At 44.4% G+C, this 17,571-nt stretch overlaps 1 protein-coding gene across 1 annotated transcript in view; it reads left to right on the top strand.

Annotated features, from left to right (window-relative positions):
• Positions 1-17,571, top strand: part of pappa2 (pappalysin 2) — a 379,187-nt gene that overhangs the window by 92,072 nt on the left and 269,544 nt on the right. Inside the window, exon 3 of the mRNA XM_080196777.1 lies at positions 5,751-5,896. Within this exon, the coding sequence (XP_080052903.1) occupies positions 5,751-5,896 (146 nt within the window). The remainder of the gene's footprint in view (positions 1-5,750; positions 5,897-17,571) is intronic.

The following is a 17,571-nucleotide window of genomic DNA, read 5'->3' as shown; positions in this document are numbered from 1 at the left end:
CCCCTTCCCATATGTTTTAGTATCAACTGGTTTAGGGACCCTGGAGTGGCCTCAGGACAGTGGGGGTTGAGGAGGTGGAGGGGGTTGAGGGAGGGTGCCGGGTAGGGAGGTGGAGTGTTGGGATGGTACACTGACAGTTGCCTTCAGCCCATTCCTAATTTCACAAAATACATACTCTTTCTCAATGATCTTCCCCGGGCGTCTTTCTCCTAACTCCAGCCCTTTTTCCGGGCCATGGGCTGAACATGTCAGCTCTGCACACCCGTAGTCAGTAAATCCCCACCAATCACATGTGGGGGTCGCACTCAGGGAACAATACTCGGAGCACCCATTCACCTTCGTGTACATTTGGTTGTTACACCAGTATGTGATAGTTTCATTTGGATGCACCGATGACATCCTCACATTCACTCGCATCTGATGGGGCAAACCACATGTAACCAGGTTACGTTAATTTAAATTTATTGCTATTGATCCTTTCGTAGAATCCCTCCAATGCAGAAGGTGGCCATTTGGCTCTTCAAGCCTACACTGACAACAATCCCATCCAGTCCCTATTCTTGTAACTCCATGTATTTACACTGCTAGACTCCCTGACACCAAGGGGCAATTTATCATGGCCAATCAACCTAACCTGCACATCTTTGGAGTGTGGGAAGAAACTGGAGCACCCGAAGGAAAATCATGCAGACGTTGGGAGAATGTGCAAACTTCATAAAGTCAGTGACCCGAGGCTGGAATTGTATTACGATGAGGGCCTTAAACACATTCAGGAAGGAGCTCCCGCCATCTCGTTTGACAGATGGCGAGATACGATTACAGTTAAGGACAGGCTAGTTCTATAGAATCGCCAGTATGTGTTAGCAGCTAGGGATAGCAACCAAATATTTTATCACTGCCACGATGTGCAGGGCCATCAAGGCACAGGAGCCATGGGTGAACAGATTCAGGTGTTGTGCTTGTGGCAGGACATGGCTAAGGTTGTACAGCACTACATCCCACCTAGTGAAGATTTGTTGCACTGGGATATTTGCTGTGGCTTTGACATCATCAGTTTGGGAAAGAAGGCCTCCACCCATTTACTAAGTGTTGACTACAACCAGTATCTACTTGTAACCTCCTGTGCCAATAGTAGAGGAATGATATAATCAGCTTATAGATTTGTCCAGTTGTCCTCTACTGGTCGGGTTTACTTCAGTCCTCGCTTGTGGCCACTCCTGTTGGGATTGTTTTGGGAGAAGACTGTGTAATTATTGACTGGCTTGCCCTGACCTGTATTGTTTTTGGTTTTGGCCTGTCCAGGTTCCCAGCAGGTTTGCTGGGAACCTACTTGCTGCAACAGTTTAGTTTAGAGTGTCCAAATGTCCATTGGACCCAGGATTCAGGCCATTGGACATCTGGCCACAAGAGGGAAAGTAATAAAGTCTAAATTAGGGTTACAGTGTAAGTATGTGAATTCTTGGAGTGTGGCAAATAGACTGGTCAATTTCAGACACTGCAAGGAAATACAATGTAGTGGCAATAACAGAGACCTGACTCAAAGCAGGACAAGATTGAGTATTAAATATTTCTGGATACGAGATGTTCAAGAGAGGTAGGAGAAGAAGGAAAGGAAGAGGGGTGACAGCATTGATTAAAGAGACCATTGCAGTGCTGGAGAAAGAGGATGTCTCAGAGGAATCAAGGATAAAATTTAGGTCAAGGAACAAAAAAGGTGCAATTACGTGGATTGGTGTAGTCTATGGCAGTAGTGCCATGCCAGCATGCCGTGAGGACACCCACCCCCTCAAGCGTGCCCCAAAAAAAAATTCAAATTGATTAAAAATTTCATCAAATTAAAACTAATCTTCGTCTTCAGGTTGGCAGCTCAAAGACCCGATGAATCTTGGGCATCCCACGCATGGGCTGGCTGGGAAAGAGCTGCACAATGCAGTTCAGATTTTTTTATGCTGGTCAGGCCCACGCACACAACCAATGGGACTTGGAGCTGAAACCAAACGTTCCTGTGTGTCTGCACAAAAATTGAAAACTCAAAAAGTGAGTGCAAAAACCCTGGGAGAAGTGAGAGAATCAGAGTGAGGTAAAAAAAAACAGGAGAGTGGACAAGGGGGAAGTTAAAAATAAACTAAGCTGTCAGTCAGGAAAGAAAACGGAGGTGACAAACAAATTAATAAACAGTCTCCAATTGGAGAACATGCTGGAAAAAGCAGATCTTAAGTGAAGTGGGCTGGGAGAATGTGGGCTAAAAATAACCCCAAAAATGTCTTTTACTCCAGGCAAAAATAAATGGCGTGTTTCACTTTTTTTATATAATGTAGTGGTGTGCTGTGATGTTGGGAAACGCTGGTCAGTCTTCTGGGTGGCAGGGTGACACAGTGATTAGCAACACGACCTCACAGCACCGGGGACCTGGGTTCGCTTCCTAGCTTGGGTCATGGTGCGTGCGGAGCCTGCACGTTCTCCCAATCTCTGCTTTGGTTTCCTCTGGGTGCTCCTGTTTCCTTTCAAAGTTTGGAAGACATGCTGGTTAGGTAAATTGGCCACCTAAATTCTCCCTCAGAGCAACCGAACAGGTGCCGGAGTGTGGCGACCAGGGGACTTTCACAGTAACGTCATTGCGGTGTTCATGTATCACTACTTGTGACACTAAATAAATGAACTAAAACTAAATTAAATGAACCATAGTGCAATAGTGGAAAGAATGTAGAGGGACAAACTTGCAAGGAATTAAATGGGGGACTTTAATTACCCATTAGGTAGAAGTAATGCAAAGGACAGAGAGGGCTAAGAATTCCTAGGCTATGTTCATTAGATATAGGAGCAGAATTAGGCCATTCAGCCCATTGAGTCTGCTCCACCATTCGATCATGGCTGATAGGCTCCTCGTCCCCAGGAGAATTTCCCACAGCAGTGTGTTGCAGATCTGGTTCTTGGGAAGGAGTTGGATCAAGTGTAAGTAGAGCATTTCAGGGACGGTGATTATTTTATCACAAGGTTTAGGTTGGCTATTGAAATGACTCAGCACTCTCCAGAATAAAAATAGTTAACTGGGGGGAAAGCTAATTTCACTGGATCCAGATGAATTGGAACCAAAGGTTGGCAGGCAAAACTGTAGCTGAACAATGGACTGCCTTTAAAGAAAAGATAGTTCGGGCACAGTCATGGCATATTCCCAGAAAGGGGGAAGGTAGGGCAAACGCATTCAGAGCACCCTGGATGACAAAGGAGATGGAAGATAAGATGAAGAAAAAAAGTGTGCTGAGAACAGTTGGCAGGGGGTTAATTCAGTGGAGAACCAGGCCAAATGTAGAAGGAAACTGAAGAAGCAATTCTGCAATTTGCTTTGTTAGCGCCTGCCTTATATTCATGTCACCTTGTTCTGGATTTACCCACGAGAAGAAACAATCTCTCTGCATCCCCAGTGTAGAACCTCCTCATAACTTGAAAGAGTTCATCAGATCTCTTGGTCTTTCTTTTCCAGAGAAAAGTATCACAACCTACTCAAGATTTCTTCTCTTGTCAAAACTGGATTGGTGCCCTAATAGGAAAAGTTTCCCTGCTTGAATTAATTAACACTGGGATCTTGTGAGGCAGTGGCCAAATTGAATACTTGCAGCCTGTGGTCTAGTGACAAATTTGAATAACTCTTTAAAAAATAGAACTTGTTCTAACATTCAGGCGTCATGGTGATCTCAGAGTAAGTGCAATGTTGGTTGAATCTTCACTCTGATGAGGCCTTTTAATCCAAACCATCTGAAAACACAAAGAGAGCAATTCTTCCAGATCTGATGTGGAAAGCCTGTGTTCCATATGTGATCACTATAGCTGTGTTGGCAGCATTCTCACCAATGTGGCAAAAAATGCTGTGGGTGCAAGGACTTCAGCACATTTCAGTGCAGCATTGAGGGTGATGCTGTCCTTAAGATGCAGTATTGAACCAAAGCCTTCTCTGCCCATTGAAGTGGCCTCTGAAGATCTTATGGTGTTATTCAAGGTCAAGCAACTCCAATGAACCACCATCGAAACTTACTAAAAGCAAATTACTGCGGATGCTAGAATCCGAAACCAAAAGAGAAAATGCTGAAAAATCTTAGCAGGTCTGGCAGCATCTATAAGGAGAGAAAAGAGCTGACGTTTCGAGTCCAGGTGATCCTTTGTCAAAGCACCATCGAAATTAGACTAACTGGTCCTTTCAGGTTCCTGTACATTCTTGGTCTTGTGATCATGGGATACTTTTCCAGTTAGCTGCTAGCTAGGCATGGAAAAGAGGCTGAAACCCGTCTGCAACATACCCCAGGCCCCAAGTCGATCTTCCAATCTCGGCCGAAGACTCAGTGAGTTTACTGTTTAAGTCACAGGGGTCTGAGAAATCCTAGGTTCAAGCTTGCTCAACCCAGGAGCGGCATGTGACCGGTTATGTGCTTTTGAGTCTTTGATCAGCATTTGTTTTATTTTATTTGAGTCGGTTCCAGTTACCCATCACTCTGCGCAGGGTGAGGGTTGAAAGGGGAAAACATTTCTCTGATTTATAACCTCACTTTGATCTATGTTGACTCGACATTTGTATTCACTCTCCTATGTGCGCAGCACATGTGAAATGCTCTGGGATTGATTTTTCAGTGAAGTTTCTCTGGATCGTCTGTTAGAATATCTGCGTGTGATCCTCAGAAACCCCAGTGAAGAATGTTTCTGCTGTTTCACCAGGGATGCCACTGATTGTTTACCAGAGGAGTTATGGTGAATGGTGAACAAAAATTCTTACCTGAGATTTATCCTTCTGACTGCATCCACCTGGCCTGCCCCCTCAGTTAGTTGAGTTAACCATAGAACCTTACAATCCTACAGTGCAGAAAGAGGCCCTTCGGCCCATTGAGTCTGCACCGAACACAATCCCACCCGGGCCCTACCCCCATATCCCTACGTATTATACCCACTAATCCCTCTAACCTACGCATCCCTGGACACTAAGGGGCAATTTCTTAGCACGTCCAATCAACCTAACCCGCGTATCTTTGGACTGTGGGAGGAAACCGGAGCCCCCGAAGGAAACCCACGCAGACACGAGGAGAATGTGCAAACTCCACACAGTGACACGAGCTGGGAATTGAACCCAGGACCCTGGAGCTGTGAAGCAGTAGTGCTAACCAGTGTGCTACCATGCTGCCCATTTCCATTTATAACACTGCCATTAGTCCTAGTAATGTCCTCTGTCTCTTTTCTGTTTTTTTGAATTATTTGTTCATGGGATGTGAGTGTCACTGGCTCGCCCCAACATCCCTAATTGCCCTTGTGCTGAGTGGCTTGCTCGGCCATTTAAGAGTCAGCAACATTGGTGTGGATCTGGGGTCACATGCTGGCCAGACCAGGTAAGGACAGTGGATTTCCTACGACAATCGACAATGGGGTCATGGGCCTCACTCAACTTTTAATTTGAGGGATTTATTGAATTCGGATTTCACCATCTGCTGTGGTGGGATTCGAACCTTGAGCCCCAGAGCATTACCCTGGATCTCTGGATTATTGTCCAGTGACAATACCACTACACCACGATCTCCCTGAGCCTTCATTCCTTTTGGAGTTCCAAAGTCATATGTGATCTTTCCTGTGTGTTTTTATACGGTAGAAATAACCTGTTTTCATTGAATAATTCAACCCTTAGTGCCGCGTAGTCAGTGCCTATCCTTGGAAACTCAATCGAATTGTCCGAAGCTGACTTAAGTTCTCAGCTTCTTTCTTTTTCCATTGCTTAGGACCTACATGAGCGTGAAGGAACTGAAGGAGACACTGCAGATCAATGGGTCTATGTACCTGAATGTCTATTTTGCTAACTCGGTACGGGAGGAGCTGGCGGGAGCTGCCACCTGGCCCTGGGATAAGGAAGCCCTGAGTCACTTGGGTGAGTGTTATGAAAGAAGTCCCAGTCCAAAGGTATTTATGTCATTTCTTTACGTGAGATTGGATATGAATGGTGCACACATCCTGCACACATCAATTTCACTGTGTTATCTAAAGAATGGGGTGTGGGCCTTATTTGCTGCCCATCCATAACTGCCTTAAACTGAATGGCTTGCTCCTCCATTTCAAGATGCAGTTAAGAGTCAACCACGTTGCTGTGGATCGGGAGTCACACATCGGCCAGACTGGGTAAGGATGACAAATTTCGTTTGGTGAACCAGATGGGTTTTACAACAATCAATGCTAATTTCATGGCACTGGTACTGAGATTAGCTTTCAATTCCAGATTTTTTTTCTAAATTAATTGTGATACCCACTTTCCTCTACTTCTTGTCATCAGCCGCATGGATTGTGACCGTAAGATTTCAGATGATCAGTGGCTCCCGAAAATATGAGGAGCAGTCAGATCCATACACCTAATTCCCAGTTCACGGATTGAGGCTAGTTACTAATGATTTTCTTCAAAAAATAATGCAGTGATGGTTGGCATCTCCTTAGAGAGTGTGGTCAGTGATATCTTGCACGTCAGTATTCTAGATAAGCATTCACAGCTCTGATATCCCATTCAACCCCAAGCTGAGCTTCTCACCCTATTGACTGTCATCTTCAGCCCCTGTAATGTCACCCCTCCTTCAACCCATTCACCACTAAAACTCCCAGCATCACTTCTGTCACCACTTTTTTTGGTGTGAGGACCGAAAAGTACTGAAGATCAGAGGGAGCTTGGGGTGCAAATGTACAGATTCCTGAAGGTGGCAGGGCAGGTAGTTAGGGTGGTTATGAAGGGATACTTCTTACAATATGGGATACTTGCTTTTATTAGCCGAAGCATATAAAAGTTGGGACGTCATGCTGGAATTGCATAAATTGCTGGTCAGGCCACCATTGGCCTGCAATTCTGATCACTACATTACAGGAAGGATGTGATTGTACAGGAGAGGGTGCAGAGGAGATGTACAAGTTTGCTGCCTGGGCTTGAGCGTCTGAGGTATGAGGAATGCTTAATTAGTCTGGGACTGCTTTCCTTGGAGTGGTGAACATTGAGAGAGGATCTGATAGACGTGTATGAGATTTTGAGAGGCATTGATATAGTGGATAGGAAGGCATCTTCTCTATTAGTAGAGGGTCAATAACCGGGGGCATAGAGTTAAGGGAAGAGGTAGATGGCTAAGAGGGGATTGGGAGTCTGGTAATCACTTCCTGAAAGGGAGGGTGAGTAGAAACACTCAACATTTCAGGAGTATATAGATATGTACTTGCGCTTCCATATTGTCCAGGGCTATGGGCCAGATGCTGGAAAATGGGATTAGTCCAGGCAGATCTTTTTGGCTGACATGGATATAATGGGCTGAATGGCCTCCTCCTGTGCTGTAAATGTCTGAATCTATGAATCTCACCCCATATATTTTGTGTTTAATAAATATAGATATCCTCATGGCTAGATCTAAAACTAAATTAAAAACTGGACGAAAACCTTTTAAAATGGCTGAAGCTACATCTGTTTGTGGCCTTCAAACAATAGAAGCTACCATGGCAGTATGTCCGAAAAGGCACTAACAGCCCCCCAGTGAGCTACACAGATCAAACTTCAAAGAGAACTATATCAAAGCTATCTGCATTACATAGCCCAGACTGGCCAACCAGAGACTATTTATCTGCTAGGACAAAGGGCCCGCAACTTTTCTCTCAGTCCTTGATGGTTAGGACATTTAATAATCTGAGGAAACCAGGCAATGGGTTCACATCCTTTGTCAAAGACAATATGGAGAGGTGGGAGTCATATGACATGGATCTCTAGCTGTGTAACCCGTGATATTGCTTTGCTATACAGCAACATCTCAGTCTGCCATTTCACCATCTAACTAACAGCAGCACAGGAAAGTGGCCCTCCCTAGTTTGAATAGCTGGCCTCATCCACACGGTTTCTACTGGAACATCTGTACCATTATAAGTGAAGCACAGTTTGGTACATGGGTGGGGTTTCTGTCTCTTCCATTTTATCTGGTGTCCCTTTTTCATAATGGAAAACCTATAGGTCATCATGTCACACTCAGTGAGCCCAGTGTAGATATCCTCATGGCTATTTATAATGGGAAAATTCCATATCAGCATCTTAGCATTCACTTTCATGAACCTGTCAAATTGCTCAAAATATATTTTTGAGAAAGTTTTCCTCTGCCATTTAAAGCCTTAATTTTCTTTTTAAACCCAAATTTCGCAACATGATTAAACTGATCCAGTTAATTGTCCTCTGTGAAAGCTTGGAGACCGGCTAAATGCCAGTAAGTGGTACTTTTCACAGATGAAGACTGAGATTTTTCAGTCCCTGTTGTGGTCACGGGAGGTTTGGCAGATTGGCCAGCAATCCTGCCAGCCATCATTCTTCTGCAGTAAGTTAGCAATTCACCATGACGAGATGAGAGCACTATTAGAACTGTTCCAATAGAGTCCCGTGTTCCATTCTATGAGCGAGAAATTAAGCCCTTGTCTAAGGGCTTGCCTAACAAAAGGCAGACTCTCTTGATGGGCTGCAATCCTTGTTGACAGTTCTGTGGTCAAATCTCTCCTATTCTATTCTAGGCTTTGATGTGGCATCATGAGTTATTTAATTATGCCTTTGGCAGTCTTTAAGCTCTGTGTTTCAAAGTGTTAATCACCCCTCCAAAGAAAAGAGCCTGGTGAGGTGAAAACCTGTTTGCCACCAAAACAGAAAACGCTGGAAAATCTCAGCAGGCCTGGCAGCATCCATAAAGAGAGAAAAGAGCTGACGTTTACAATCCAATTGACCTTTTGTCAAAGCTAAAAGGCAGAGAAAGTGGGAAATATTTCTACCGCAGGGAGAGAGAATGAAAGATGAGTCATAACCATAGGAATCAGGGGAAAAGATTCCATTGGCTGTCCTCAGAGAGAATAAAAGGTGTGAATGGCCAAATGGCAGAGAAGCTCTAAGCTTTGCCATATGAAGATTTTGGGGGCGGGAGGTGGGGGGGCTAAATTGGACAGAGGTAGAATGTAGAAAAGGGGAAGCAGGGGAGAAAAGGGAAGGGAAGGGGGTTGAGGTTAGGGGAAAGGGGGAGAAGAAAAATGAAGACAATAAAGAAATAAAAGGAAAGGACAGTAAAAAAAATGAAATAAAATAGAATGAAAACAAAGGGGGCCATGATGGGATAGACCAAATCATCTGAAGTTGTTGAATTCAATGTTGAGACCAGAAGGCGGTGAAGTGCCTAGCCAGGTGAGATGCTATTCATCCAGTTCGCTTTGAAACTGGTAACTGGGAATCTGTTTGAATGGCAAACAATGGTGCTGTATTTTAAAGCCAATGATTAGAGGGAAACTAATTGGTATTGTTCTAATTTTATGTATTTAAGAGGAGAAAGGAATGTGTCGTCCTTGTTTTCTTCCTGTCCATTCTTACATTATATTTTGCTGTAGACATGTCTCAGAGTTAGATTTCCACCAATGAAGCAGGAGGCCTGGGTAGGAAAACTTCCTGACCTGGCAGATCCAATCTCCTCTAAAAGGGCCCTCACCTGCCATATTGTTATTCCACGGTGGTGAGAGGAATAGAGTTATGCTCAATAATTCTAGAGACCATTTGGAGGTGGCCATGGAGGTGGGTGAGTTCTGAGGCAGCTTGGTTGGAACATCTGTAGTAGTTCTGTGAGACTTCAACCCAGTTATGTAAAGAGGGTTAGGCTCTTTAACCCTCATCCCTCTTCAAGCCCCCATGCCAACTCTATTCCTCCTCATCTGCTATGCTGTCTTCATGTCCCTCATGTCCCAATGCCACTCAAATCCCCTTCATACACCCATGCCACTCAATTCCCCTTCATACCCCTATTCCATCTTCATAGCCATTCACCCAGGATCCTCTATAGGCAGACCTCAAGGCCTGGAGATGAAAAATACTAAAATTTTAACAATCTAAAGAAAATTGTCACTTATTCTGAAATAAACCTTAATTTGTGAAACCCATTCAAAACTTAAAACCTCCTTACATGGCCAATCTGTTGTAAAACAAACAAACTTCTTTTCACTAATCATACCAAAGACAACTAAACCTTTAATAGCCTCTTAAAACTACCAAAGTAAATGTGAACTTGGTCACCCTTCTGAGAGATGTGGTTTTTGAGTTTTTGGAATTTAGCCAAGCATTCATAACAGACTTAGGACTAATAACTACAGTTGGGAAAAAATTAAGTCTATTGAAATTGCAAGAGCAAAAGACTAATGATTTTTTCTAACTTGCACCAGATAGTCAATCAACGCACTCACTAGATCTGCTGCCTTATTCTTTTATTTTTAAGTGGCTGGGGATTTAAATAAGTTATTGCAGTTAAACTGAAGTTATACACCTTTAATGAGCATTTATCTCTCCTCCATATATTTGTGATTCCCATACTGCGAGTTAAGAGCGGAGGAACAGCAGAAATGGGGTCTGTTTGAACTTGGCACTAGTATTTAAATGGCCCTTCCAAATTCGTTTTCCTACTTATGTGCTGGCAGAAATGGAATATGCTAGAAATGAGGGGGAACTTTTCACTGGGTTTTGTGTGCCATTTTTTAAAGTCGTCAGCTTGAGTGCCCAAGAACGCAGCCCTCAGTGCGGTAAGTGGTGCTTTCCAGCTTACTGCAGAAGGGAAGGGAATAAGGGCAGGGCAGCAAATTATACATTCCACTCAACGGAATGAGATACAAATCCAAGGATTCCATATCATTTACACTCAACACAAGGGCTGCTTGCGGCTAATAACACTATATTTGATGTGACTATGAAACACAAATTGTGATAGTAATAAATGTATAAAGTGGAGACCACTCATTCATGGTTTTCACTGAATGATAGAGAATTGTGGAACTGAAAGATGCGCGGGTTAGGTGGATTGGCCATGCTAAATTGTCCCTTTATATCAGAGGGACTACCTAAGGTAAATGCATGGGGTTATGGTGATAGGGCCCGGGTGGGATTGTGGTCAGTGCAGACTCGATGGGCCGAATGGCCTCCTTCTGCACTGTAGGATTTTATGATTCTATGAATTCCTGAATAGCACTAGTAATAATCATCGCATAGCCTTCAACCAAAGGAATTTCATGTGGCCGGCTACTGTCAATCAGCAGCTCCAGTGCCATCCCAAACGTGCAATAAACACTCCTAATATTATAAAGCAGTGAATCCTCTGATTCAGCCTGAGCAGCTCCACAGGAGAGCGCAAAAACAGTTCATTTTCGGGAATATGTTCAAACACAGCTGCTGAGTCAGTAATGCGGAGAACCCCAGATGTGTGTGAAAATACAACAGGCGGATGCACTCCACTGCTCCATTCAGCTGTCTATTGCTCCCTCTCCAGCCCACACTGTTTTCCCTTGGTTTTTGGATGAGGGAGGCTGTGGTATGGAAGTTATTAACGAATCCTTAGAACAGCTTTGCGGGCTTCAGAGGGAAATCTTTTAAAGGTTATGACAAAGTTAGACTGCAATCAGAAATTTTTTCTTGCAATGTAAGTTGACTAGGTTAAACAAGGAAGGGTTCCTTCTGTTCACTCCCAACAATGGGGAATATCTAAAATCCTTCTCCTGGGCTAACTACAATACAGACACACTGTTCTGTCTGGATTTCCATTTTGCCAAACTTTCGGCTGATCAACCTATTTATATTGCACAGTATTGCACACAGTGAGACAAGCCATGGTGTAAATGTCTGGTGATGTTGGGAAGAAGAAGGTGACACTTGGGCCCGAGGTGGAAACCTAATTCATGCCCACTCTGAGGTCATCCATTCTAGCCTCAATGGGCGGGGTTTTACTGGCATATTCGCCCGATGTTCTTATGATCCCGCCCAAGGCCAACAGAAGATGCCGTTCTCTGAGCCTCGCCTGCCCCCCAGAATTGGGGCGAGTGTGCTGGTAAATGTACACTTCTGGCCAATGTACATAATTGGAGGGATTTTATGACCTCGCTAGTCCCGAAACGCCCAACATCAACAGACATTCCCATTGTCTGCCCCTCACCTGCTCTGATTTCCGTGGCAGGCGGAGCGGTAAAATTCCAGCCAATATTTTGATTTTAATATTGATTAAGTAGCCAACATTTTAACAGTGTGGTGACAAAGGGTGTTTATTTTAAGAGTTCTAGTGTACACTGGAAGTGGGCTGAGCTGTCGGGATTTGTAATACTGGAGTCATCACTGACCTCCAGTTCACTTACAATCTTGATTTTAAAGTTCTCACCCTCATTTTCAAATCCCTCCGTGGTCTTTCCTTCCCCCTATCTCTGACATTTCCTCTAGCTCCACAGGCCTCCAAAACATCTACACTGATCTAATAAGATTTACGAGGTTGCTACCTGGACTTGATAGTTTAAATTGTAAGGAGAGGCTGGATAGACTGGGACTTTTTTCCCTGGAGCGTGGGAGGCTTAGGGGTGATCTTACAGCAGTCCATAAAATAATGAGGGGCATAGATAAGACAGATAGTCAACATCTTTTCCCAAAGGTAGGGGAACCTAGAACTAGAGGGCATAGGTTTAAGGTGAGAGGGGAGAAATACAAAAGGGTCCAGAGTGGCAATTTTTTCACACAGAGGGTGGTGTGTGCCTGGAACAAGCTGCCAGAGGTAGTAGTAGAAACAGGTACAATTTTGTTTTTTCAAAAGCTGGGTAAGATGGGTATAGAGGGATATGGGCCGAATGTGGGAAAAGAGGATTAGCTTAGTCATTAAAAAAAAGGGTGGTATGGACAAGTTGGGCCACAGGGCCAGTTTCAATGCTGTAAACCTCTATGACGTCTATGGACCTCCAGAGTCCATTCCCCATTTTAATTGCTGTACCACTGGTGGCTGCACCTTCAGCTGCCTGGACCCTAAGCTTTGGAATACCCTCCCTAACATGTCGATTCAGCTACACCTTGCTTTCCTCCTGCTTAAAACTGACCTTTTTGACCAAAGGTTTGATCATCTAACTGAATATCTCCTTATGTGAGTTGATGTTATATTTTGGGCAGAGTTTTCCCATCCTGCCTGCCACAGGAATCGTAGCATGCAGGACAGGACCACGCAAAGGTCTGTTGACCTTGGGAGGAATTTTCCAGTCTTGGAGGTAAGCGTGGCTGGAAAATTCCACTCTTTGTTTTGCAGAGTTCTTCAGGAGGCTCCTTGATATTCCTCAAGAGCTAGCCTAAAAATGTAAGTTGTTGTTATGAAGTTCTAGTTGCAGTTTTAGCTGGAGGCCAACAGGGAGCAGAAGGAGAGCTCGCTCAGGTACGACCTAAAGAGGACCAAAGTGCCAGGACAGGAGTGCTCCCCTGGGCCCCGCAAGGAAGATTATGCCTCCCCGTCCTCACAAGTTTCTGTCTTTGTGTCAATCTCCCTTGCACACAAGTTGAGGATGGGACTTGGCCAGATGTTGGAATGGCTGCAGCTGGAATTCATTTTTACTCACCTGTGCTGGCCTTTCCCAGTCCCACTAGTTTAATTGGAAACAGAAAATGTTGGAAATACTCAGTAGACCTGGCAGCATCTGTGCAGATTTAAAGCAGAGTAATAATCTCAGGATCTTTCATTGTTACTGGGAAAAGTTCAAAATGGTAACAGGTTTTAAGTAAGTGAAAGGAGATCGATTGGAGGGGCAAACTGGTAAATTTCCATCCTTAGTGTTTTTTGAAATGTGTTCCAATCATTCATGGAGCTTCACATTTGGTGACTTGCTGTCATACCACCCTGACCGCTCCCATCAGCAGCACGTTCATTCATCTCATCCCGCTCTTCAGCCTTTTTCCTTTCTTCAGGTATGAAGGATTGCAACTTCAACAGCCCATCAGTACAGACACCCCTCAGGATCCTTCTTCCTCTTCACCTCTCTCTCTGATGCTATCCCTTCATCCAATCTCACCCCTCTCCATTAATTCCCTATCCTCTCCGACCTTCCTGATTCTGAAAATCTGTCCCTGCAAAAGCCTCAGCCTCGTTCTCTTACACCCCACCTTGATACATTTTGAGCTTGGCATGATGCTAAACTTCCACCTCCTTTACCAACTTCTGGAACACTACAGGGCACTGGTGAGGCCGCAGCTGGTGTACTGTGTGCAGTTTTGGTCGCCGCACTTGCGCAAGGATATTTTGGCCTTGGAGGGAGTGCAGAGGAGGTTCACTAGGCTGATACCGGAGTTGAGGGGGTTGAGCTATGAGGAGAGGCTGAATACACTGGGCTTGTACTCGTTGGAGTTTAGAAGGATGAGGGGGGATCTTATTGAGATGTATAAGATGATGAAGGGGATGGATAGGGTAGAGGTTGAGAGGTTCTTCCCGCTCAGAAAGGACAGCAGGACTAGAGGGCACACCTCAAGATAAGGGGGGGGTGCAGTTTAGAACGGAGTTGAGGAGGAACTTCTTCACTCAAAGGGTGGTGAATTTCTGGAATTCTCTGCCCGTTGAAGTGGTGGAGGCTACCTCGCTAAATATATTTAAGATGCGGGTAGATAGGTTTTTGGTAGGCAAGGGGATTAAGGGTTATGGGGAGAAAGCGGGAAAGTGGAACTGAGCCACTTCAGATCAGCCATGATCTTATTGAATGGCGGGGCAGGCTCAAGGGGCTAGATGGCCTACTCCTGCTCCTATTTCTTATGTTCTTATGTACTTATGTTATGGAGTTGTCCCCCACACAGTTGACCCTCTTTACTCGTCTCCAGTATTCTCCCTCGGACCCCATACCCTCCCTTTGAATCTTTTCACTAAGAACAGTCAGCCTAACATCAGCCGATTCAATTTCTTTGCCTCCCTTCTTCAGTGCAATGCCTCCCTCTGAACTTGCTGCACTCTGTTTGCTCAGACCCAACCCTAACATTCTCACCAGACTTGCTGAGAATGGTGGTCGCTGCTATCGTCTGATGTATAACCCTCTCCCCGCAGAGACTGAATGCCATTCTGTCCCTGGACAATCAACTTCACTGTGAACATCAAGCTGTTGTTTCCAGGACTATCGCTGGACTCATCGTCTCTGGTGATCGTCTCTCCGGGACCTCCGACCTCATTGTCCTCCAAACTGCCCACTTCTGCTTCTTTCCCATGATCACAAACAGGAATGCCCTATCATTTTAACCCTCTTGCTGTCCCACTGAACTGATCCTTTCTGATCTCAGCTTTTCTTTTTTCTTCCAAAGTTGTTTTTTCCCACCTACATTTGTAACTCTACTAATGCCCTCAGCCTTTTCAGTTTCCTGGGCTTAACCTTCTCATGATAGACCCTCAATCTCTCTCTACATTCCTCACCAGGTCGATCTGAGAGCTGTCTGTTTTCTTCAGAGGACCCACCAGTCTGCATCCACAATGACCCTCCTCCACATGGCTGAACTTATTTTGACAGTGAACCTTTTCTCCTTTAACTCTACTCGCTTCCCCCAGATAACAGATATTGCATTGGGAACCTACATGGGTCCTCGTTATGCCTGCCTTTTTAGTAGGATTGTGGAGCATTCCATATCCTGCTGGTGCCTCCTCTTTCACCCCTCTTCCTGGCACATTGGTGCCTGTACCACTGTTGTTTCCTGCTTTTGCTTTGAACTGGAAATCTTGCCTCCAATCCCCAATCTTCTTTCTAGCTCAGTAATACGGCCACTTTCCAACCGCGCACTCCAATGAAAACTTTAATTTTAAGTTTCACATTAAGCTTAAGTTTTTTTAAAACAGGCTTTATCACTTTAAGTTTATTTATTAGTGTCACAAGTAGGCTTACGTTAACACTGCAATGCAGTTATTGTGAAAATCCCCTAGTAGCCACACTCCAGCGCCTGTTTGGGTCCACTGACGGAGAATTTAGCCTAGACAATGTAGCTAACCAGCGTGTCATTCAGACTGTGGGAGGAAACTGGAGCATCCGGAGGAAACCCATGCAGACACGGAGAGAATGTGCAAACTCCACACACACACACTGACCCAATCCAGGAATCAAACTCGAGTCCCTGGTGCTGTGAGGCAGTAGTGCTAACCATGATGCCAACCAGAACAGAAAGTGTTGGAAAATCTGAGCAAGTCTGACAGCATCTGTGAGGAAAGAAACAGAGTCAACATTCAGTATGACTCCTCCTCAGGACCCTGAATGCACATATGTCCTTTGAATTTTTATAGAAAATCTCCTTTAGACCTGCTAATGCCAACTCAGTTTTTGAAAGGGTGGCCGCAGGGCAGTGTTTTGTTCAATGCAGATCTCCTGCCAGGTTTTTTCAGATGTTTGGGCCCCAGTTGATCCATTCTCCCTGTCACATTTTTTCCTTTATTTTTTTTCAGCTCTGATAACTGTTAGCTCCACAATCCCATGCTCTTCAGGTAGATATGTCTGGATTTAAGTTGGTTACATTGTTGTGGTAATGTCTTCTTTATTCCATGTGATGGTGCTCTAACCACTTTTTTAAAACAACCAGGATGATCAGACAGCCCAATATTCACCTTTGACCTGGGGGGACGCACCAATGTTGGCCCACTAACCACAGCAAAAAGAGGCCGGACTCTATTCCTGAATCCTGGCTCCTCCGTTGGCACACCCTGTCCCATTCCCAGCTCGTCTATGAACTCACCCTCTCCCGCTCCCAAATCTCAGCTCCTCCACTAATTCACCCTCTCCCATTTCCAACTCTCCATTAACACACACTGTCCCATTGCCAAATACCAGCTGCTCCGTCCCAGCCAGTGTATGCTGCTTTTCAATGTGTGCTTTCCTTATTTTGTTCAACTTTGAATACATACATGCTTTACAATGAATATGAAACTTAATTGGAGGCAGACGCTGGCCCCAACATGCGCAGGTGCACCTGACATATCCCAGAAATATATGAATGATTAACTTTTATTTAAGCTGTTCACTATGGTGTATTATATTCACTTTGCAAACTGAACTTAAGTTCACTTTGCAAACTTAAGCTGTTCAGTGTGATGCTGTAAACCTGTTGTACATTAGCATGATTGGCCGCATTAGTGCTACTGTCATAAGCATGAGAATTACATTTTGTTTAATTTTTCTCTCCCCCCCCACTCAATGGTTGTCCAAGATGAGGGAATTAATTAATGAGGGGAAGGGAACAGGGAACCTAACAGGAAGTAGGAATGATTGCATCCTGTCTCAATTCTCCATCCCTCTCACTCCAACTCTCCTAACCTGATTGGATTGATAATGCCACGATCATTGTTCCTTGAAGTCTTCTTTTTTGCTCCTTCTAAATTCCAAATATGCTGCATGACACAAAATTGAAAGAAAAACCTTGCACCTTATTTCAGATTGGTTCATCCATTTACTTCCTATTCTAACCTCTAACTTCATCCAGTACTTCTTTATTGACCTGATCTTCACTTTCTCTTCATGAACTTGAGTTGGGTGCCACAGTCTAGCTGATCAGCAACATCCATTGACTCCGTCTACACTTCCCGAGTGTAAGCCTTGGAAAAGCAGCGAACATAATCAAGGATCCCGCATACTCTCTTCCACCTTCTTCCATCAGGGAAAAGATACAAAAATCTGAGGACATGTATCAACAGCTTCTTCTCTGCTGCCATCAGACTTTTGAATGGACCCATCATATATTGAAGTTCAAGTTTTTCTACACCCTAGCTATGACACTAACACTACATTCTG

The sequence above is a fragment of the Carcharhinus amblyrhynchos genome, chromosome 9 (genome assembly GCF_965287045.1).
Source record: "Carcharhinus amblyrhynchos chromosome 9, sCarAmb.v2.hapA, whole genome shotgun sequence".
Lineage (NCBI taxonomy): Eukaryota > Metazoa > Chordata > Chondrichthyes > Carcharhiniformes > Carcharhinidae > Carcharhinus > Carcharhinus amblyrhynchos.
This window is presented reverse-complemented; position numbering and strand designations above follow the sequence as displayed.